General features: G+C 32.8%; 2 protein-coding genes across 2 annotated transcripts; one reads left to right on the top strand and one right to left on the bottom strand.

Annotated features, from left to right (window-relative positions):
* Positions 1–14608: 14608 nt before the first annotated feature.
* On the bottom strand, positions 14609–16243 carry LOC129872922 (ATP synthase gamma chain, chloroplastic). Its single transcript, XM_055947878.1, has one exon. The coding sequence runs from the start codon at positions 15961–15963 to the stop codon at positions 14830–14832; it is 1134 nt and encodes a 377-aa protein (XP_055803853.1). The 5' UTR covers positions 15964–16243; the 3' UTR covers positions 14609–14829.
* A 4111-nt stretch (positions 16244–20354) lies between these two features.
* Positions 20355–22070, top strand: LOC129872117 (peroxidase 42-like). Its single transcript, XM_055946995.1, has 4 exons — positions 20355–20657; positions 20731–20919; positions 21172–21337; positions 21419–22070. Exons 1-4 carry the CDS (start codon positions 20442–20444, stop codon positions 21826–21828), a joined length of 981 nt encoding a protein of 326 aa, XP_055802970.1. The 5' UTR covers positions 20355–20441; the 3' UTR covers positions 21829–22070.
* The last annotated feature ends 2580 nt before the right edge of the window (positions 22071–24650 follow it).

The raw sequence follows: 24650 nt of genomic DNA, 5'->3' as shown, positions 1-24650 counted from the left end.
AGTCATGCACCTGATTCATAAGGTCACTTTTGTATCATCTATTTTAATGTATCATATCAGATATACAATGTATCAAGTTCAAGTTATATTTATTCATTTGCCCTGTCAATGCAGGAACTGAAGTACGTCATCAAAAAGATCTTTTCCCACTCATTGAGATTCGGCACTGCATATATGGCTAATTTTATTAATGATTTCAAATCATCAATAGGTGAAGAAGCTATACAATTATTTAGGCAAATCATCTTTGGTCACTACCTAGATACGCTACAGTGTAATTTTCAAGGTCAAATCATCAAATGTCTCTTACTTTTTGAGGTGGAGAAAAATAACAAAGAGGAATTGCACATTCTTCACGTTCAGGGTAATGTACTCCAATTCTCAATCAAGAAATTTGCTATTATTACTGGTTTGCGATGTACCGGTAATATCAATGAATTTTAGTATCCAGATGCACCCACAAGCAGATTGTTGTCTAGATATTTTTCAGGTACAAAAAATGGAGTAAGCAAAGGACATCTCGTTCAGCGTTTTTTGATTGAAGGATGAAAAACCAGTGAAGATGTTGTTCAGATGCCCATTCTCTACTTTATCCACACTTTTATTTTTTCTCAACTAGGTGATTCACCTATTTATATTGATTATTTTAAGATGGTAGATATGAGCAATTCCCATAGGGTAAAATAGCATTTTTCAAATTGATGAAAGGCATGAGGCAGGAGTTTTCTACTGCCAAACAAATGTATCATTTGGGCGGCATGCCATACGCTCTTAATGTATAGATTTACGAATATGCATCTCAGGTCCCTTCTAAAATTGTCGTAGGAGTGGGTAATCAAATTCCCAGAATTCTTAATTGGTGTGTTATTGCGGTCAAACTCAAATTTGAGACATTCGTTTCTAGAATTTTCAGTGAGGTATATTTCATGAAATCATTTTCATACTTATATCAAATGTATATACCATCTGCTGCTTATTAAATGTAGTTTAAGATTATTCATTTTTCAATTATGCACTGACTGAGTATACATAACATTTATGATACATTCAATAGTCTTGAATCTGATACAATAGTCTTTGTTCTAATACATAAGACTCCTGTCATGAACTCATGATACATAATGACACTTGTTTTTATTTTTTCTTCTTTTCACTCAATTTTTTTTCAGTATCCATGCTCCAATATTGTGCCAACTCAAGATGAAATGGAATTACTTGACTAGCAGTGAACATCATACTGAAGCTACTACATCAGCTGCCAAAGCCAAATTAATGAAACCTCGAAAAATTCTCGTATTTGGGGACTTTTCAACTAAACCACCTTCAGAATTGTTAAGAAGATCCGGTTATGCTACTGATACATCTTCTCCACCTTCTCCAAAAAAAAAGAAAGACTACCCCTGATAAAAAATTCATTCCAGTAGAAACAACTAACATACACAAGGATGTCATACCACCAAAGTCATCAAAAAATATGTTTCTACTGCTATAGAACCAGTGGCAACGTCAGTAGTAGGCGGTGAATCTTCCGATCATTCGGATCAAATTGTTCATGTGGAATTCAAAGCATTAAAGAAGTCTCTAAAGAAATACATAAGTTATTACTATAAGATTTAAGACACCAATATACTTTTAATAAGTTGATACATTCTAATTTTTCATATTATTGTATTAAGGTTGACTGAAAGTTCAAGCGACTAGAGAGTAAAATTGATTCAAATCATACCGATTTCTTAAAAACCATTGACAATATAGTGTACCACATGACTGACACATCATCTCCAATTCAAAAATATGATTTTGTTCAGCCATTCCATGTGGTGGAAGAACAACAAGCACCTATTGTATTAGAGGAGCACAATGATCCAAATAAATCTGATTCCCCCTATCAAATGACCAATCTCATGGCCAGGGAGATATTAAGGTAGATGCATCATGTAGTTCTTGATATTTCTATTTTGATATACTTTTAAACTGCTAGATACATTTCAGATTTAATATGTCAGATCTTTAATTTTCATTATAATTATCATTCTCATAAGTATTTGTTATTATAATTGTAGAAAGCAGAACCATCCAAGACGATACAAGAAATGAATGATGTATCAGAACATCACATTATATCAGATGCTGCAGAATCTCTTCAACAATATATTTCTAATGATACATTGAAGGTAATGTATCAGAACCAAAGTTATGACCAATTTGATGCTACAAAGCTCTTATATCTGCTAAACCTATGATGATCTATAGATCTTGATACATTTCTTGATCATATATCAAATCATTAATTTTCATTTTAATAGTCATTTTCATAAGTAATTATTATTATATTTGTAGGAAGCAGAACCTTTCAAGACGATACAAAAAATGGATGATGTATCAAAAATTCACATTATATCAGATGCTGCAGAATTTCATGGAGAGCAGATTGCTAGAGATACATTAAAGATAATGTATCAAAATTAATTTATCACCAATCTGATGCTACATAGCTCTTGTATCTGATACATATATGATAAATTGTAGTTTTTGATACATTTCATAGTCATGTATTAGATCCTTCATTTTTCATTTCAGTAGTCATTTTCTTAAATAATTGTTATTATTATATTTATAGGAAACAGAATCATCTAATATTCCACAACAATTACATGATGTATCACTACATCACATGGAATCAGCTACTGCAGATTCTTTTGAAGTGTCTGTTGATTCTGATACATTAAAGATAATATATTAGAACAATTCTTATGATGCATTCAATATTAATAAGTTTAGTATTGACATTATATATTTAATTTAGAATAATGCCTCAGAAGAATCAAATTATGCCACGAAAGATGCAAGAGAGGTTGTAGTAATCAGAGCAGTATAGGTGCATGTCTGTAATGTTCCTGCTCTTCAACACTGCAATTGCATGTGGACATGGTATCTCGTCTAGTTGAAACTAGCCACAATTGCATGTTTTTCTTTCAAGACACATAATGTATCTTCTACCTGATTCATAAATAGAATATAGATATTCCGATGAAGCAACAACCTGCAGGAAATAATTATCACAAATATGAATACAGAACTAAAAAAACAAAAACTATATATCAAGCAGATATATACTGTTAAATAACTGATGTGATCCTTAATTCTCGAACACTTCATTGTGTTTAGTACTAGGATTTCTTCGAATTTCCTACCCAAAGTATGTTTTTTATAAGTTGTTATTTCCCTATTTTTGCAGTTCCAAGCACCAAGTAACATTCTCGTCTTCTCCAAAAAGTCAATTATAGGCAGTTCTCGTGCTTCAACAAGACATCCATTGATACATTCTGCGATGTTAGAAGCCATTATTCTCCCCCTGTTGACAGTTGCATAAATGCTTGACCACTTTTCGTACTCCGCATTTTTCAAATACTCTGTCACTCGATGATCAATTTTTTCAACTTTTGACATTAATTTTTTGAATTCATCTTTTCGATATACCTTGGCCATCGATTAGAAGAGGTCACTTAGTATAGTTTTGCTCTTCCTGTAGTTAGTACACACATTTTTCCATATATTCCATATGCATTCAATGTGAGGGACATTGGAAAATAAAATATTTACACTCTTCATTATGCTTTCGTTTCTATCTGATACAACACACATATTGTCCCTCTCACAAATGCATCTTTGAAGTGCTGGAAAAATCATGACCATTATGAATCATTTTCTGTATCAACAACACCATACGCCAATGGCAATATGCAACCTAAAAATTATTATCATCCATAAAATAGTTATTAGACTTTATCATATTCACAACAAATATGTCAAATGAGATGATACATTGTTATTCAATACACAACAGTAACAAAAAGTAATACCTGCCCCATCAAGTGTGCTAGCGGATACAAATTTCCCTTTATAAGGTCCATCAAGATGGGCACCGTCAACAACAACTACAGGTCTATAAAACTGAAAACTCATTATCAATGGCCTTAATGCTATGAATAGATACATGAACTCATCAGTTGGTGACTTGTGCATAGTTATGTATGAATTTGGATATACAATTTTTAGCATATGTATGTATACAGACAGTTGTCTATATCCATCAGCAGGTTTTCCCCTTAACATCTCCAAAGCATGTTCTTTTGCACGCCATACTTGTTGATAGGTAATATCAATCCCATAGGCTGCTTTAATAACCTCTCGTATATCATTAGGGATGTGAATTCTCTTATGATTAACCAATTTAGGTGTAGTGAATGCACTAACAAAAACCTTTGTAGCATGAACTTTATTAAAAGTCTTATCTCTTAAGGGACATGATTATTCACTATTGAAATACCACTTTGAATATATCAGAGTTTTTCCTACACGATGTTTTTATTCTCCAACAACAGTCGTCTGAATAACATATTAACACATAACTGCACATTTTTAGAAAAAAATATTAACATGTATCAGATACATAGAGATTCATATGTAACATGACCAAATAAAAGTACATATTGACAGTAAAATATTTTTCAGTTGTACCTGATACATAATAATTAGTATGTATCATGACTATAAAATAAAAATTAAATTTCCAAAATCAACAGTATATTAGGGACCTTATTGAATTTTATTAGATACATAATATTATGATGTATCATGAATAAAAAAACTCAAAAAAACAAAAAAAAACACTAAATGAACCTGATACGACCTGAAATGTACGTAGTGTTACTTAACCATTGAAATTCAGTGTTTAGTAATGAATCAAGGATCACATTTTCACTCACTTTCTATAAAATAAATTTATAGCTATATGTATCAGATAATTATTAAATAATTATACTCATTGTATCAAACTCAATATATATATATATCTACACACTATGTATTTGTATATGTCAGAACTCATTCAATATCATACACATGGCAAAATAACTTCAAATGCCCATACATTTTACTGACAGATCTTTTAACTTTGAAATTGAATCCATTATCAATTTTGTATTTGGCCATTATAGCAATTAGTGTTGCTTTGTCCTTATACAATTGTTTCTCCTTCACTTCCATACCAATTGTATCAGTTATGTAGTTCGTCACATCCAATTCTGGTATATAATAGATTGCAGCATTATTAGATTCTTCTAAACCAAGAATTTGTGAATCATTCGTGTTTGCTTCGACACAAACAATTGCTCCAGATGTAGCGTCGAATGCTTGTATCTCACATCTCTTTCTATCTAATATTGTTATGCATATGGGATACATTACGAATCCACGCTCGTTCTTCTTCAACTCTATGTAAAGATTAACACCCATATCATTACGAATAATCATTAGCGACGAGTTATCTTGAACGATATATCAGATTTCAATATTTTTCACTGACTCATCTATGGTTAATTCAGCAGTAATTGCTGATTTTAGATTCACGAAAGATATATTATCGCCCACTACGATTCCATCACTTTTGTATCATTCATAACTCACCTCGGATTGCCAAAGTCCGAAATATCTCAGTAAAATTGAGATATTCATTTCGAATAGCTTGATGAATTTCGAATTTTGGTTTGAAGTTTGCTAGGATCCTATGCTCTTCTTTTTGAATTTTTTAAATTTCTCATAACTGTTACGCTTTGTTTGGGTTAATTTTCTTATTCAACTAAGTAATTGATTGAAAGAAGGAAACTTAACTTGATTTACGTTACCTTTTCATGAAAAACTCAACAGCATTAATTATTATGTGTCAAGTCGCGATGTATCAGACGCAACTCTTATGTATCAGAAAACTGCCCAAAAATAAGAAATTCGGATAATTTTATAAAAAATCAAAATAAATTATAATTAGACTTTTTCATTATGAGATTTAAGTAAAATCTACTTAAATTATAGATATTATGAACTTGAATGAATCTTCCCCAAAATTGAAATCGGCTTATAACAGCCAACAAGCCCAAGTCCAAGCCCAACCAGCGCCATAGCCGCCTACCATTCCCAGTTCCCGCCTTTCAGTCGCCTCATTTTAAACCCTTATATACTCCCTCTCTTTCTATCTCCAAACAACACAATTCCCCTCTCTCTTTCTAGGGTTTCCAGAAACATCCAAGCTTCCTTTCAGCTCCAACAATGAAATCTTCCATGAGAACCAGAACTTCCAGATCTACAACCCCATCATTTCACACATTCTTGAAACCAGGTGCACTTGCCCAACTCAGATACTCCAAAATCTCTGCTAAATCAAGGTTGAAAAACGCTCAATCTTATCAACATATACCCCTTTCCGTGATGCCCTCATCTGAGTATTTACCAACCATGGATGGACTTCCTTGTTTCAATTCATCGATCCGGATTCGCCATCCTCGGTTCATCCAGAGAAAGAAGCTCAGCGCCGTTGCTCCCATTTTTACTGAATCCAATTCTTGATCCTTCAGTCGGTGAGACGCCTCCACTTTTAGAACCTGGGGCAGCTGTTGATCTTATGGGGTTGGATGAATTTTATTTGTTAAAAAAATTTGACCCTTTATGTCATGTGGGGGCTCTCAAATTAGTTAATTATAGTGAAAAAATATGCAGAAAAAAATGCAACTTTGCTAGATCGGGAGTTTTTTCTCCCCTTTTGAATTTTTAATTTGGTTATTTTCTTGGGGCTAGTTTCGGCGTCTGTAAGTGGGTGGAGATCGTTTGTAGTAAATTGTCTTGTCATTTCAACAAACAAAAGATGTAGAGATACACAATTTATATGAATAAAGAGATCTACATAGTTATTGTATTCTGCTTTGAATGAGTGTTCTTGTTATTCTTGCTGCCTAATTTAATGTTCAACACTTACTTTATTGCAAGTATTAAATTATGTTTCATGAAAGATGATTTGATTTATTGAAGTGGTGTTTCTTTGTAAAGAAGATACTTTATGGTTGTGCAATTATGACGTGTTCTGTGCTTATCCAATGGCGACTTCTTACTATAGTTTTGGTCTTGATGCATTTGTGGGAATGGACAGACTTGTTGGGAATCTCTGTCTAATCTATCCTCTTGCTAAACACTCAATGGTAAGCGTTGTTTTCCCTGTAAATTTGGTTACTCTGTGATTATAACTACACACTACAAGGTGATGTTGCTAGTTTTAACAGATTAAAGTGTAAGCTTTCCCACAAAATTACTTCTCTTGCTTATGTTCTCAGAATATTGGTTGTTTCCATTTGTCAGTTTGATGATAAAAAATCAATGTCTACATGAATTAGTATTCATAGTTGTTATTTATGGCCTGCATGAATTACATGTTTATATACCATTTTGGGTTGTACTGAAACATTAACAGAGGCTCTAAGCTCTGGTCCGGATTTCAGGTTCTCTATTGCACTCCGTACTGCAGTTTACTTAAGGTATCTTCATGGATTTCCTTATTAATCCAAGCAGTGAAACGCTTGAGCTTTCTTGCTGTGGTCGAAATTTCTGGAGATTATTCTTACTTGTTCCTTGGAGTCACTTCATACCTCTCGTCTACCCTTTACTTAGATTTGATCATTCCAAATCAATATAATTTACTCCAATTCTTGTTCCTGATACCGATGACGAAATATTATAAATTGCATGAGTAGAAAATGGGACAAACCTCAATGGTCAACCTGTTTTGCTCCAAATATATATTTGAGGGGACAAAATCTACACAATGAACATAGTATATGTTCTTCTGAACCTCCATATCTGTTGTTAAATTCATTGATCATTGGATCAATCTCAGTTTCTATCTTGATTTTTATCCTGTTTGGCTGTAATGAGCATAGAGTGACAAATGATATGACTGTGGAGATATTATTGTCTGAAATCCTACATCTTTGTGTCTTTGCACTGATCAGATGTGACATTTGCTTTCATGGAATAAACATTTAGCTGCAAGCATAAAATGTGCAGTGCCTAAGTTTCAATTGATAATGTCTTTAGATTTTGGTATCTTTCTTGTTTCATTTCATTTTATGTAAAAGATATATTGGTTTTTACCTTTAATTGCAATCTAATGTAGCCATGACAAGTTAACATAGGATTCTAAAGCTTCTCACAGAAGGTAAGAATAAGAAAGTTATTTGTCATTTTCTATTCACCCCCTTCCCAAGCCTGGCTTTGAACTTGTTTTATGAGTATTACCATGTGCGGAAGGAACTTGATTTATGAGAATTACCATGTGGGGAAGGAACTTGTTTTATGAGTATTACCATGTGAGGAAGGAATCTTATAATTCAATAATCAAGTTTGAGCTTGATAACTTCTCTTAAATAACTTTGTTGGTGTGGGTTCTTTTGTCTTCCATTACCATTCATATGATGTACTATCACATATCTTACTGGAGTTCACCAGACTTTGCTTCTGTCCCACATTTAGGCCTATGGAAAGTGATAGTGGTTTCATCTAGTATTAGATTGCTTCACATCTTACACCTCTCGCCTAGCAAAGTTCTGTTCAAAACACAACAATGCATGAAAATTTACTCTTGGAATCATACACCTATTGTTGGTTTAATTATTTCTACTCGACTTTCAAAACCTGTGCTGTTTTGTGGTGTTATTGTGCCTAATTTCGAGAAGAGTTGTATGATATCAGTCCGCACTAAAATCAATTATACAGTATATGCCTATTGTGGCGCGCACATAGAATATTATTGCCTCCACCCAACTCCTCCCCACTTCCTTTCTGCTATTTCCGAATAATAATTCCAGTTTTCCATTTTGTATCATCATGCTACATAAAGAAAGCTGCATGGCAATTAAATGCATTGGCAAATTTATTGATCTATATTTTAGAATTTATACTTCTATCATTTTACCAAGAAAGAAATGTTTTTCATTTTTTGACCAAATAATCACTTGTTTTTGAATACTAAAATTGGCTGTTTTTGTGGCATCAATTAATATGAAATTCAACACATCAAATTTTTGGCTGAAGTAAAGCGACAACTTTCTCTAAATAAATTTTACGTGTTTACAAGTTGCAAAAACATACTACAAAACATAGTTTGTATAGTTACGATAGTTAGTCAAAGAATGTTTTAATTTCTCAAACAGTAGAAATAATGCTATCGATTACTGTTGCTTAAGTTAAAGCTCTTTCGAAAACATCCTCTTTACTTCTGAGTTAGAGTTAAATTCTTTGTATGCTCTACCCTCCTCATGCTCCATTGTGTGAAATTATAATGAATATGTTGTTATAATGCTATTCTATTTTGGATTGAGAAAGTATCATATAACGGAAGTGTTCTGCATGAAGAAAAATATTTTTTGGTAGAAATATTTTTATGAAAAATAATTTTTAGAAATATAAGTAAATTTTCTTACTTATTTTTTATGTTCGATAGATAATTAAAAAATATTATTTTAAAAATAATTATATATAATTTATACAAATACTATCAGACGTTGCATGAAAAGGCAGGGTATGGAGTGACGGAGATTGAGGAGTATTGAGGTAGGATTAAGATGACTATGACTATGATCTAACCTCATTTTGTCTGAATAAATGATTCTTTATATCAGTTGCAGATCCAATAAAGAAGTTGTGTGTTTGACACAACAAACTTTATGTTTATTCGTGATAAAACAAGGGAGTATTAAATAGAGGTAAAAGAAATATTGTAGAACCTACACCTCAACCTAAATAATTAAGTTATTTATTTTCGCAATATTTGAATATATCAAAAATTGTTTTCAATAAAAAAATAATAATATAAACTTTAAATAAAATATAAAATTTAAGTAAAATATGAAATTATTCTAATACTATATACATAAAATATTTTTAAACAATTACATGATAGTAGATGACAATGATATCTAATAATGGTGACAATAGATATCAATTGAGAATGATATTAACTAATGATGTTGATTTTCTATAGTAGCTAGTTGTGATGATGATTGTTAGCAGTGGTTAATGCCGGTAATTGGTGCTGACAACTAATAGTAGAGTTGAATGATAGTAATAACTAATGCCTAATAGTGATGAATAATGATTGTGGTTGACAATATATAATATAGTTGATGGCAATTATTGATAGTTTTGGTAACTGTTGTGGTGATGGTGTAAATGGTGGCCAGTGATAATAATAGCACAGCATGGTGATTGGCAACGACAAAAAATATGGTTGATGATGATTGTGGGTGGTGGTAATAAATAACGTTGAACAACAATGGTTAGCAATAAAAGTGAATGGTGCAGTGGTGGTTTTTAAAAAATTATAAATAAACATCTAAACGATATTAATGCGTTGTTATATATTTTCATTATTCAAACCTATAAAGTGATTGTAACAAAAAATAATCGTACTTAGTAATTAAAATATAAATATAAATATTAAAATTCAAATTTTGAAAATAAATATTGAGATCTAAATAATTAAAATTAATTTTTTTACTAAATATAAATAACAAGACAATAATACCATAACAAGACAATCGTATGGTCATGCGATATGAAATCATGAGATGAAGTTGAAGTTTTGTTCGGACATGAAATATGAATTTTCTATTATGTATGTTTTCTAATAAATATAAAAATCCCGTAAGTTGTAAAACTATTAAAATTGTTCCAATTTTTTATACAATCTTAATAAAAGCAAAAGTTTATAAAATCACATAACGCACTATCACAAAGTTATTCTAAAAAAATACAATATTTATTGATCAAACCTTAATTTAATAAAAAAAAAAAAAATTGAACATAAGTTGTAGTGTAATAATTTTTAATATAATCCTTCACATAGTACAAACAATCTTCTCATTGAACTTGCATTTCTCGATTATATGGCCGAGAAGACAAGCCAACATTGTTACTTTGAGCTATTTGTTGATCAATTTGGTTGGTAAATAAATTTGATAAAAAACAATGAATTTGGTGAATACAAATGGTAAAGTAGGAATTGATTTGAAGTAATAATAATTGTATGTTGGTGAAAATAATCTTTTTATGAGATATAAATGATTTAAAAAATAATGATATGAATAATAAATTTTATTTACATATAAAATAGGTTAGTACACATAAATGTGCGGTTATTTTTACAAAATATAAACTTGTGAATCAATTTTTGCATTTGAAAAACCTAAAATTGTGCTTTTTAAAGAATTTAAGATTTCATCTTATGATATGAAATAAACGTGAAATCGTATGTCAAAACAATGATTTCATGTTCTAATTTCATACCACAATATAAAATCACATTTCCAATAAATAGTCAAATTCCCCAAAAAACGTGGGCAAAAAGTTTTCAGCTTTAGCCGGTCTTTTTTTAGTATAAAATGATTTAGACTAAAATTAGTGACCCGCCTAGTACCATTTTCCCGCTTTTTACGACCTCCTTATTTCAAAACCCCCATTTTCCACGCTTTTTCCTTCTTCATCCATATCCAAAAACCGCTCTTCCCCAATTCTCCCTCAAAAAAAGTAAAATGAAATCAAAGATGAGAAGCAGAAACTTGAGATCTTCAATGCCGTCGTATTATACATACTTGAAGCCAGGTGCATTAGCCCAAATTAGGAATTCCAAAATCACCGCTAAATCAAGAGTACTCAACGATCCTAAAACTCTTATTGCAATGTACCAGCAAAATCCCAGTCCAGAAATCGAAGTTTCACAGCCAGCACCAACGATGGAGGGACTTCCTTGCTTTAATTTGAAGATCAATAACAATCGTCCTTGCTGCCTTCAAAGAAAGAAGCTCAGTGCAGTTGCACCCATTTTCTATGAACCCTATCGTGACCCGTCTCTCGTTACCATCTAATCCGCTACTGCAATAAAGGGTTTTTCTTAAATTAAACTTTTTTCAATTACCAGTTATATTTCTTCTGTGGGTTTTAGTTTATGGGGTTTATGGTAAATGTAAGTAGTGTATTTACCTTGGATTGCGGCGAAGAAGAGATGTGGATTTGTTTTTACAAAAATATACTGCTTTGTTTATGCTTAATTGACTTGACTATGAGTGAATTTGAATTCTTCTGAGGAGGAATCGTGTTGTTTGATTCTTATAATCAGTTGTTATTTATGTTTTGAAGTACCAGGATCAGATCATTTAACTTTAGATCTCAAGTTCTCTTTAACATATAGAAACAAATTTTTTACATTTTTTGTAACTATCTAAAAATTACTAGAAGTTGAGTACAATATTTTATAATTAACATATCAAAATGGTTTAAGCTAAACGGATGTAGTGATAGGAAATGCATTTAATGACACTATGTATCACTCAATTAAGTTGGTGAATTTATTGCCCAAGATTTCGGAGAACACACTACAGTCAAAATGAACAATCAGTTGATTCTTTGATGGCTTGATATGGTTATGTAACTATAATTAGGTAGTTATGTGAATTCATGGTGCTGTTTCAAGCATATTGATTGATTCTGGTGCTTGATAAAGTTGGTGCAAATACGATCACACTCTTATTCAATGGTTTCTCTTCAAAGTATTGCCACCTTCATGCTTCAAGATTTCAGGATAATATGGCCTGAGGAATAGAAGTTATAAGATTCACGAATCTGAGCATGGAAGGAAGTTCGATCGAGAAACATATGCTCTGCCATAATCTTCATCAAACATTTGTTGTGTTCAATAAGTGAAGTTATTATTCATGCTATACTGAGAGTGAAAGTAAATCAATCCGTCCAATCTTTAATGTCCTTTCCAGTCATTGAATTACCAGGCTTATAATGGTTAGTCTTTGTAATCTTTTCCTCATGATTCTAGTCCCACAGTTGCCATTTCATCAGATTCTACTGGTAAAAGTCTAAGCTACTCAAGTATTAGATGGACTACGATATTGCTTCTTTTAGCAATTGGAAGAATGAAGCTTTAACTAGAAATTTGTTAGGTTCAACAATAACAACATACCCACTGAAATCCCACAAGTGGAGTCTGGGAAGGTAGGATATACGCATACCTTACCCCTATCTTTATGGGGTAGAAAGGCAACAAATTCTTTAGGTTCGATGCTGGTAATTTCTCATTCTCACTAACTGACTGATCTAAAGCTGCACATCCTCCATGCAAGCTCTTTACTTTCAACTCTAATATATGCCTATTTTCAGCTTACGTTTTTAAAGTATAACTTTGAATATACTTCATACAAGCTATATGCTTTTCCTTCTTTTCCAGTTCTATGTTCCCTATTTGTTGGAGTTAGGAGAAGCTCAACTGTCTGTTGTCAACTTAGTTTCGAGAAGCTCAATTTTCTGTTGTCAACTTAGTTTCCACTAGGATTTCCAGTTTCCTGCTAATTCAGTTAAATCCTCTTCAAAGATTTATCATCTTCCCAGAAAGTTGAAATGGTTTGGAGGCTGACATCTAATTTCTGTGAGCCTTTTCCCACCTTTATTTTGTACTTCACTTAGATCTCACAATTATGCCAGTCAGGCAATTCGTATCTTCGGGCATTAACATTTCAGAAGAGAGCAAATGAGAATAGAAGGTAAGGCATACCAGTGGATCTCTCCTTGGTTGACAAACCATAAGGACAGCTATAAAAGCATTAGTGATTGGCTAATACTGCACTAGCTTAAGTTAAGAAGGTAGTGTAGAAATACTTATGGTAATCCCCTCTAGAAGTTATCCAATTGCTAGTTGCCAAAAAAACATTTACGCTACCTTTGGAGATAGCTGTTTGAAGTATCTTTTCACTAAATAAGAAACTTTAATACTGAAGTAATCATAATGATTTCCTTATACTCCTTGTGTGTGTGGGCGCGACATGGCATATCAGGTTTCCTTATACTCGTGTGTTCGGGAGCGACATGTCGGGCCAGGTTTCATTGCCCCTGGCATTAAATGCATTTTCTTGAGTAATGACCTTTTGAGGAAAGAATTTCATTGTTTGTTCCGGTGTTTGAATTTCAAATTTAACTTTGATATCTTAACTTCATAACTTTGGTTTCTAGAATTCTAGCTTCCTTCATGCAAATTTTGAGATGTGGTAGCTTAATGAAGTTAGATTCCATCTCCTTTTGTTCTACATAGATACAGATCTAATTAGAAAGTCATTACATTATTTCCCCTGGTGGTGAAAGTCGAGCAGCACTCTCAGCTTTTATTTCCTTAGTAATAACTGTTGCAGATTTGGTTATCAGAGAATAACCCTCATACAATGATCAACACAAGAAATCAATTGCATGCCAATTGAAGGGAAAAGCTTGGAAGAAGGATCAAAAGTTGAGCTTTACTAGAGCAATGATTGACCTTTGAACAGTTCCAAGTGCTTAAACATATAACATGTTCAAAATGGGAGAGAAATCACTCTGGCATGATTCAACCTTTATCAAAAGAATGTTCCTAGATCATCTACCAATAAGTGGAAGAGATTATTGTCAAAGATGAAGTTCGCAATGTATCCTCATCGTCCTATTGAACCTCATAGCCGATCGTCATACAGTGCTGCATTTTTATCATCAAGGCTTACAGGAGAAAACTTAAACCACATTCTAAAAGTGTAACTGATTGATGAAATCATTCTATTCTGCTAGAATTGTGGTGCATCCATGTTTAATCTATGTTATGTATTTCTTGGTGAAACTGTAAAGACTGGATACACTATGCTATGACATGAGTGCTTTAACTGGTCTATACAGTTTGACACTACCAAGTAGAAAGCTATACGAGGAATTGAAAATCTCAGGCTTTAAATAATTCATGTTTTACAAATATAGCAATGAAAAATTGACATACAAATATAGGTTTGGTCTGGCCCTGTGTACAAAATATAATGTGGTTCTTGTCTTGTGCACAAAGTTTGTACGAGGTTGAGAAGCAGAAAATAAAAATTGTCTAGACTTCATTATTGTACCTACAGAGAAGCACAATTGCAGGGGGTATGCTTAAACCAAGGCATCTGCTCCAGCAACAATCTCCAATATTTCTCCTGTAATCTTTGCCTGACGCTGTCTGTTGTACACTCTAGATAGGTTCTTCTTCAATTCAGATGCATTATCTGTTGCATTGCTCATGGCACTCATCCTAGAAGCAAGCTCACTGGCTAATGACTCCTGCAATGCCCTCAGGATTTGACTGTTCAAGTAAAGTGGCAGCAAGGCATCAAGAATCTGAACAGGGTCCTGCTCGAATTGCAAGATTGCTGAAAAATCAGCTGTCTTAGTCCTCATGACATCTCTTTCCACTGTCAATTTCCCTTCCCTTGTTGTCAACCTAAAGAACTCATCTTCAGCTGCATCAACACAGTTCCCATTGATGTCACAAATCTCTCCCTTTGGTGACAATGGAAGCAGGGTGTGAATGACTGGCTCAGATTTCACTAAAGACACAAACTTTGTGTACAGAAGCTCAACTTTGTCAACCTCTTCACTCACGAAAAGTGAGAATACATCATCAGCAATGGCCTGAGCATCTTTAGCAGTTGGCAGACTGCTTCCTTCAAGAAATTTATCTACAGGAATGTAAGGCCTGCGGAGGAAATAAGAATTACCCTTTTTGCCAACACTGATAACAGTGTAATCAATGCCAAGAGCTTTCAAATCTCTAATCCTGGCCTCAGCTTTTTTGATGATATAGTTGTTAAAACCACCACAAAGACCACGGTCACCGGTGACAACAACCAAAGCCACTTTCTTGACAGATCTTACTTTAGTGAGTGGAACATCAATGTCATCTGTTTGAAGCTGCTCATTGATGTTGTAAAGTACCTCAACCAAAGTCTCAGAGAAAGGCCTAGCACCTACAACAGCTTCTTGAGCTCTTCTGACTTTAGCAGCAGCTACAAGCTTCATAGCCTCAGTAATCTTCTGGGTGTTCTTGACAGAGTCAATTCGATCACGCAGATCACGGAGACCACAGCGAACAGGGATGACTGATGATGATCTTGAGGGGTTCGAAGAGCCTGATGAGTTGTGGTTAGGAAGCTGAAAAGGGCTGACAGCAGAGCGGAAAGAAAGTGCAGAGGAGTCAGAAAGAGATGGTTTTGAGGACACCAACATTGTCAAATTTGAACAAGACATGTTCTTTTTTTTAGCTCTGCAATGCAAAAAAGAAGAGAATGTGGCTGCTATGGAGGAGCAAAGAAGCCAGCCAAAGATGGAAGTGGGAGATAAAGATTGGCTTTTGTTTGAGGGTCTATTTGATTCTTATCACAATGGTAGAAATCTTGGTGTTTGGTGGTGTGGGGCGAAGGGAGAAGGAGGGAATGAGAGGTGGAGGGAAGAAGCGATCGGATCAGGTTTTAGGATAAGGATTTAGACCGTTGGAAATTGCGGTTGTCAATGAAAGAAAAACTTTTGATTTGCTACTATGGAAAGTACTAGTAAGATTTTTTATTTTCTTACCTATATGAAGTTTAAAATGATTTTTTAGTATATTTATTCAATATATGCATTCAAACAAAGGTATGACCTGACGATTAATGAAGCGTGTGAAAAATATAAAATATGATGATTTAAATATCAACAGAATCAAAAAAACATATTTAAGAGGATAAAAATTATTTGGTATTTGCATATATAGAAAGTAACAAGTAGAAAATAAATAGCGGCAAAACTACTCACTTCGTACCGTTCAAGAGCAAATTTGAGAGAAAAAAATGATTAATGAAACGTGTGAAAAATATAAACTATGGTGATTTAAATATCAACAGAGGCAAAAAAACATATTTAAGAGGACAAAATTAATTGGTATTTGCATTATTGCATAGATAGAAAATAACAAGTAGAAAATAAATGGTGGCAAAATTACTCATTTCCTGCTGTTCAAGAGCAAATTTGATCATTTTCTCTTGTGAAAAACGCTCTCTTTAAAAGTTTTTGTGGTTAGTAAATAAAGACATATTTGGACCAATATTATCAAAGATCATTTCACAAAGTTGAATTACATATTTAGGCCTTTTCCCTAAACTACGTGGCAGTGACCTCATTGACTGACCTCTGCTGGAATATTCATCACTTGGTTTGTGATTCTGAAGATATTTCTTGCCCTTCTTATCTTCCAGAGAAATGATTTTGTAGTTTTTTATAAATTTGTTTTTAATATTATGTAATTTTTTTTTAGAGATTTTCATTTTTACATATAAGAAATATGAAAAAAAATATTTTTTTCTATTTAATTTGTAAGTGGTTATAAAAGATCATTTTTATAGTTATTTTCTCTATTGAGACAAAATTTGAGTGATTAAGCAGCCAAATTTTCGTTAATGGCTAAACTCTGAATATACTATACTTTCTTCGGACTAATTTATATGATGGTGTTTAACCCGAATACACAAGTCGTTAATAAGAAGAGTTACTTTGGCACATGTCAAAAGAAACCTTTGAACTTTTATAATTGCCGTTCTTATATCTAGAAGATCATGTCATTAAGTGTAAATATAAATATAAAAATATATAGCCCTTGCAATATTTGACTTCATAGTTTGGAGAAGTTACAAGTTAAAGCTGTACTCTAGAACACTAAAAATTGTACAGTATGATAATGTTATTTCACTAGTTTGGAATAACAGTAAAAGACCAATATAAAGTCCTTGAACATCTTACTCAAGTTGGAAAACAAAACACCTTGCACCAGATGTACTCAAAATACAAAATAATTGTCTGGGCTCCTTTTATATAAAGCCCACAAAAGAAAGAGCCCAATTGAAAAGAATATGTAATCAATCCATCACGAGAATTTGGCACTCCATGCAAGGGGCAAGTACACAAGTAACCGTATTTAGGATACTTATTTAAAGAATGGTCAATTTTATAAAGCTTTTAAAGTTTAACCCCCATAATTAACTTCAGAATCGCGAGACTGAAGTTGAGAATTGCTTGTACTTATGAGTCTGAAATTAGGATTGTCACGTCTAACTTCAGATACAAATAAGTTAACATATTGCATGTGTTATTCGAACTTCAGTCATTTTGTGCTTAAAGTTAAGTTTGACAATACCAACAACTTCATATTTGTATAATTGAAATTCAAAAATTTGTAGCCTTTCATATTTGAATATTGAAGTTAGACTTTGGCAATTCCAATTCCAAACCTGAGAACTGAAGTTTGAAAACTAAGAAGTACGAGGCTGTTTGGATGGACTTATTTTAAGCAGCTTATAAATTGAAAACTGCTTATAAGTTTTTAAAAAATAATTGGTGCAACCCAACTTTCTTTTTTGACTTATAAGTTGAAAACAACCTATAAGTTACTTAAAATAAGTCCATCCAAACAAATATAATTATTTATTGGAACTTATTTTAAGTACAGAATGACTATAAGTTAGTCAGCCAAATATGCAAAAAAACTGAAAATAACTTATAAGCAGCTTATAAGTCAATCCAAATAGGCTCTAAATCACTTTATCATTAATATTGATTTGAGCTTTATTAGAGTTACTAATATTTATGGACTATAACCTTTATTGGATAATTCAAAATTCTAAGTCTCAAACTTGAAATAATATGTTAAAAGATAAAAACTATGAAAAAAATATAAGCAATATTTATAAATTATATCAAACTAAATACTTTTATGTATAAAATATTTTTAAAAAAATTATATATATAATGTCGGTTGATTTGGTTTCGAATTGACTTTTTTTAGTTAAAATCAACCCAATCCAAATATAGTCGAGTTTTTTTTCAATATCAAACCAAGTCAAATCAAACCAAACTACTAATTAAGTTTTTTTTTCCGATTTGACTTCATTTTCAATTTGATTTTGTTCCCCTAGTTTGATGTTTAGACTATAGTCAATATTTACAAAGTAGTTGAAAGATAATCCCAACTTAAAAATATGATACAATAATTGGAAAAATGGCTAGACGAATTTCAATTTTTTATACGCTTTAAAACTTATATAAATTGAACTGTTGCAAGTGCAAGTGAAACTCCATGAAAATACTACTTGATGAAGTGTTAATTATGAAATGAGACGTATAAGACTCTAGAGAAAATATATGCATACAAAAGTACTCTTACTATTAAGATTCCTATTAAAATCTTTCTGGTAATTTTTTTTAAAAAGAGAAATAATATTGAACGAATAAATATCTAAATTAAAAATATTATAATAATTGTGGTATTGAGAAGGGATAAGTAGGGTCAACTACGTTGCGTGAGCACCGAGAAATGGACACTTTCATGTCAGTTAAACTCGTCACAGTGTCGGTGCTCATTAAGCACTTGGATTCAACCACATTTTTAACTATTTAAACTTAGACCTAAATTTTTTATTTTATCATAATTTATAGCCATTCAAATTTATAACTCTGTTCTTAAATTTTGTGTTTCGTAAAACATTTTCACCAAACTTTATTTTAAAATATTATGAATTTTTTTCAAAATCTTTATCCAATCAAATTATATTTATTTAAAAATAAAAATATTATCTACTTTTTTTTATCTCAATTTATAGAACATAATTTTGTGTATAATTCCTGCCCAAGTTAATTCAGAATCAAACGACCCTAAGAGCGTTGTAATCATTTCAAGTCAATAATGCATCCCCTCCCCCCTCCCTTTTTTTTCCCTTAGTATAAAACTTTATTATGATAATTAAAATAGAACCGAAAAAATAGTAAAATATAGTACTACCAATTGGCACGTGGATATCCATTTCACGTACAAGTGTCAATGCAAACATGATTCCAAGCTCTTGTTTTCTTCTTTGGAGTAAATTTCTCCTTTAAAATCAAAATTTAAAGAAAAAATATTAAATTCACGCTAATTTAATTGTTTAAGATATATCCACTTTTGCTCTACTTTATCAAACTCTTCACCTTTTTTAGATGGATTCCCACTTTACAATAAATGAAAGAAAAAAATATTACAATCATAAGATAAGAGGTCTATCATCTGATATTTAATTGACTCAATTATTTCGATTCATTATATAAAGCTTATTTAATGAGGAAAAAATTCCGCTTCCTTTGGAGATTGGACTTGAATTATTTAATTAAAAACAAAAAAATTTCATCCATCTCATGATATTTATCGCCTATGAATAAATTGTACTGCTAAAATTTTCCATCCAATGTTTATTTACTATTTTTAATTTATAGTTTTTCTTAACCGCAACATCATGTGATGATACCTCCTGCTTTCAAGCAGTGTCTTCCGTGAAGACGACAAAAATGATACCGAAAAAATATCATATAGCTAATATATAATTTATAGGGTTGTGAAATGACTTTATTATCGGTATCTGATTGTGGGGTTGAAATCAAGACTTGATTGAAATGTACGCAATTAGTATTTGAGTAAAGCCTAATTAAACTAATAGGCAACATGAAAGGAAAATATAAATAAATTCAACAAGCCTTTTGAAAAAAATTATAAATTATAATACTTATCATATAATTTAAAATATATTTTTAAATTTTAAAATTAAATATGATAATTAAAATGAAACGAGTTAATAGACAGCTTGAGCACTTCCTTTTTCCTTATTTAAGAAGGTAGCTAAGGTGATCATACAAAGAACTAGGTCTACTGACCATTTTAGTAAAGAAAAATGGCTTCTAAACATGTTTTCATCTTTGCTATTTTCTTCTTTTCAGCTATCTCTGTTTTTGCAGAGGACAATCCTAGCCTTGTAATGGACTATTACAAGGACACTTGCCCTCAAGCTGAAGAAATCATCAAAGAACAAGTCAAACTTCTCTACAAACGCCACAAGAACACTGCATTTTCTTGGCTCAGAAATATCTTCCATGACTGCTTTGTTGAGGTACCAAAAAATTGTTTTTTCTTTAGATACCCTTTTTGAAGAAATGATAACTGAACATTTTTTTTTTGTGCAGTCATGCGATGCTTCATTGTTGCTGGATTCAACAAGGAGGATGTTGTCTGAGAAAGAGACAGACAGGAGTTTTGGTATGAGAAACTTCAGATATATTGAGACTATTAAGGAAGCTGTAGAAAGGGAGTGCCCTGGTGTTGTTTCCTGTGCTGATATTCTTGTTTTGTCTGGTAGAGATGGCATTGTGGCTGTAAGTTTTTACTACTTACTTTCATCTTTAACTTCCAAGAAATTTCCTTTATTGAAATGTTTGTTTCTTTTAATTTCTCTGTGTACTTGTAGTAGTAGATCTGGACTTGGTAGTTAATTACTCTGGGCACTGGGGGCATTTACTCTTGTACTTGTAGTACTTATCCATTTATATATTTTTCATAGGCTCAGATAGTTCTCTGTGTTTGGTTAAACATACTAGTACTAATATGTATAATCGAGTTGTACACAGCTAGGAGGGCCACACATCCCACTCAAAACTGGAAGAAGAGATGGAAGAAAAAGCAGAGCAGATATTCTTGAACAACACCTCCCCGATCACAATGAAAGCATGACTGTTGTTCTTGAGAGGTTTGCCAACATTGGAATCAACACCCCTGGAGTTGTTGCCTTGCTAGGTACTACAGGACATAAGCTGACTCTCGGTTAATAGTTTGATCTAAAAATATTAAATAATATATGATTTGGTGTTTGAACAGGGTCACACAGTGTGGGCAGAACACATTGTGTGAAGTTGGTACACCGTTTGTATCCAGAAGTAGACCCTCAGTTGAACCCAGACCATGTACCTCACATGCTCAAGAAGTGCCCAGACCCAATTCCAGACCCAAAGGCTGTGCAGTATGTGAGAAATGACAGAGGCACCCCCATGATTCTAGACAACAACTACTACAGGAACATATTGGACAACAAGGGGTTAATGTTAGTTGACCATCAACTAGCTACAGACAAGAGGACTAAGCCATATGTAAAGAAAATGGCAAAAAGCCAAAATTATTTTTTCAAGGAATTTTCAAGAGCCATCACTATTCTTTCTGAGAATAATCCACTGACTGGGACAATGGGTGAGATTAGAAAGCAGTGCAATCTTGCCAACAAGCTCCACTAAAGAGTCCTACTTTTGCTTATGTGCTTGTACTCATTATCACTTTTCCCCTTCCTTTGTGTATATGTGAAGGAGGTAGTGGCTAGGAATAAGATGGTTTTAATTTCTTAATGTGGTAAGTTTGTGTAGTAGTGGACATGAATGTGTTGATGACCATGTTCATTACATTCCATGTTCTGTTTGTAAAATCCACTGTTTTAGCTACCCTCTTCAAGTTATGAAAGGAGGTGTTAATTTGTTGTTTACTATGCAAGAATGCTCATACTGATGGTTCTGTGAACATGACTCACTGCAACACCAAATAAAAAAAATTACAACAATTATTTCGGGATAATAACCATTTTAAATATAATGTCATTAATTCAATTACTGCTAAAGCGCCTAAAAACAATAATTTGAGACTCTTGCATAAAGATTAACTTTTTAACAGTGCAATCAAAGATTCCCATCTTTAGATGGAATTTAATGATAAAAAGAAGCATCTTCTTGAAGAAAGTTAAAGCAGGAAAAGTAAATTAGGGCCCTCAATTTTTGGGATAAACTATGGGGGAAATCATTTTTAAAATTTAAAAAGAAAAAGTAAAAATAAGTTCCTTTACAATGTCATCACTCACGTCATGGCTGCTAAAACTAATTATAATGATAGTACTAATATATTGAGGTTCAGACAAAGAGAAAGGGGGCCATGAATGTTGTACATGAGGGAAGCTAGGTAAATGCCACTACTACTTAATGTGGATAATTAAAACCAAACAAAAAAAACCAGACAAGTGGCTTGTAAATAAGAACATCCTATTCAAGAAATAGACTGGTGTTGTTTGTGTTATCAATTCACAAGATTCCTTTTTTGGTTTTTGATTTTAGTATCAACATTTTAATTAAGAGAGAAGCAACTCCGCACCAGCACACTTTTGAAGCAGGAATGAACTTGGTTTCCTTGGTTAGCTGGGACTAAGAAGGGATACGATTTGATTAGCATTCGGTGGTTACCAAGAATTGAGTTGGTTGTACCTTAAGATGCATTATTGATTCAAGAGTGAAAATATACCAACATTATACTTGCTATATACTCATACTCTACTTATAGGTCAAACAAATCCCTAGACCAGATCACTTGAGGAAGTTACTTTTCTTCTTGCTAGTTGACAGAGAAAACTTATTACTCCTGCTTGCTAATAATAATAACATGCCTCATATTTTCACCTTAACTTCAAGGCCTTATTTTATTAAGTCACTGATATAATTAGCAAAAAGATTTCACTCCCCTAATTTTTAGGATACATAGAAACAAAACAGAGTATATGCACGGCAAGTTTAATCAACATAAAAAATAAATGAAGAAGGTGAAGTTAAAGTGAGATTAGACGAGATTGTGGTGCTTTAATGCAAACAGTTTAAATGTCTTAGTCAATGATTAAAGAAAATTGCATTATAGATGAAAACGATAGAATTAAAGTAGGATGGTCCCTCTTCTGATTAGATTGAGTTGCTTTAGCAATTATTAGACGTTAATGTTAGTAAACTGTATTGTAAATATTAAAACCAGTAACAACAAGTAAAGGTAATAAAACACAGAATTTGAAAAATTAATGCAGAAACAGAATCGAGCCCACTGAATGCACAGTGTGTCCTTAAGAAAATTATTCCCCTCAAAGTACCCGAGGTTTTGGAATTTTTCCTCCCAGGATAGAACGATTTACTCACCAAAGTCGAGGTACTGCAAATCTTTGATGACAGCGAACCACTTGAAGGATGTATATCACACGATTTTAGAAAGTGCAGAAAGAAGAAGAAGAAGATGGTATGTTCAGAATTTCATATGGAACATTCTGAAGATTTACAGATATATATATAGACTGTTTACACCTTTTCAGAAAAGGCACCTGTTGGAAAAAGGTTTGCCTGTTGAGAAGGTTTGCAACTTTTCGGACAAGGTTGCAACCATTCAAAAATCCGTTGGAAAAAAACGAAGGGAAATTTTAAATTAATCCGGGAAGAAACGGGTCGCGGGTCGCGGGTCAGGATTTTTTCCACTTAATTAATTAATTAAAAATTTAAAGAAAATTTGGTCCAAAAAGATTATCAATCAATCATATCAATTGACCAAATCCAAATCCAAATCCAAATCCAAATCTAAATCCAAATCCAAATCCAAAGCCGAAGCCGAAGCCGAAGCCGTAGCCGAAGCCGAAGCCGAAGCCGAGCCGAGCCGAGCGAGCGACGACGACGACGGCGCGAGGGGAGACCCTCTTCTTGACCCTTTAGCAACATGAAGGAGTGCTTCTACTTTTAAGTAGGAGACTTTTCATTTCCACCACCTATGTGAGACCAAAGCTTATTTAATAAATCAAGAGAGAACATATCATTTCCTCTCCACTTCTTTTTCCCTTAATTTCCCATTCAACCTATCAATTAAACCCAACAATCCCCCACATGAATGGAGAATGTCTACAAGATAAAGGAATGCACGGATAAGTGTGTGATATACAAGCGAAGATTAATTGCATCTGGATAAGTAGGTTTCCCTTTGAACTTTCCATAGTGAACTTATATAGGATATACTCGATCAATCGGTAGATGCGATATCTTTGAACCGTCGAACTTTGTTGTATAACTAGACAACATAAGTCACACAATCAATCATCAACCATCTATGGTTCTCATGGTTGTGTTCGTTTCAGCCATGAACACCGCCTGGTTTCGTGAATGCATAGAGAATGGGCCTTTACTGTCATTCCACTTGAAGCGGCTTATACTTCACATTCACATAGGTGATTTCTAAACGTGTAGTCCTATAGACACACTATCTAGTTATTTTCCGTCAG

This window comes from Solanum dulcamara, chromosome 11 (assembly GCF_947179165.1).
Source record: "Solanum dulcamara chromosome 11, daSolDulc1.2, whole genome shotgun sequence".
Lineage (NCBI taxonomy): Eukaryota > Viridiplantae > Streptophyta > Magnoliopsida > Solanales > Solanaceae > Solanum > Solanum dulcamara.
The sequence above is the reverse complement of the archived record's forward strand: the minus strand, read 5'-3'. Positions and strand labels throughout refer to the sequence as shown.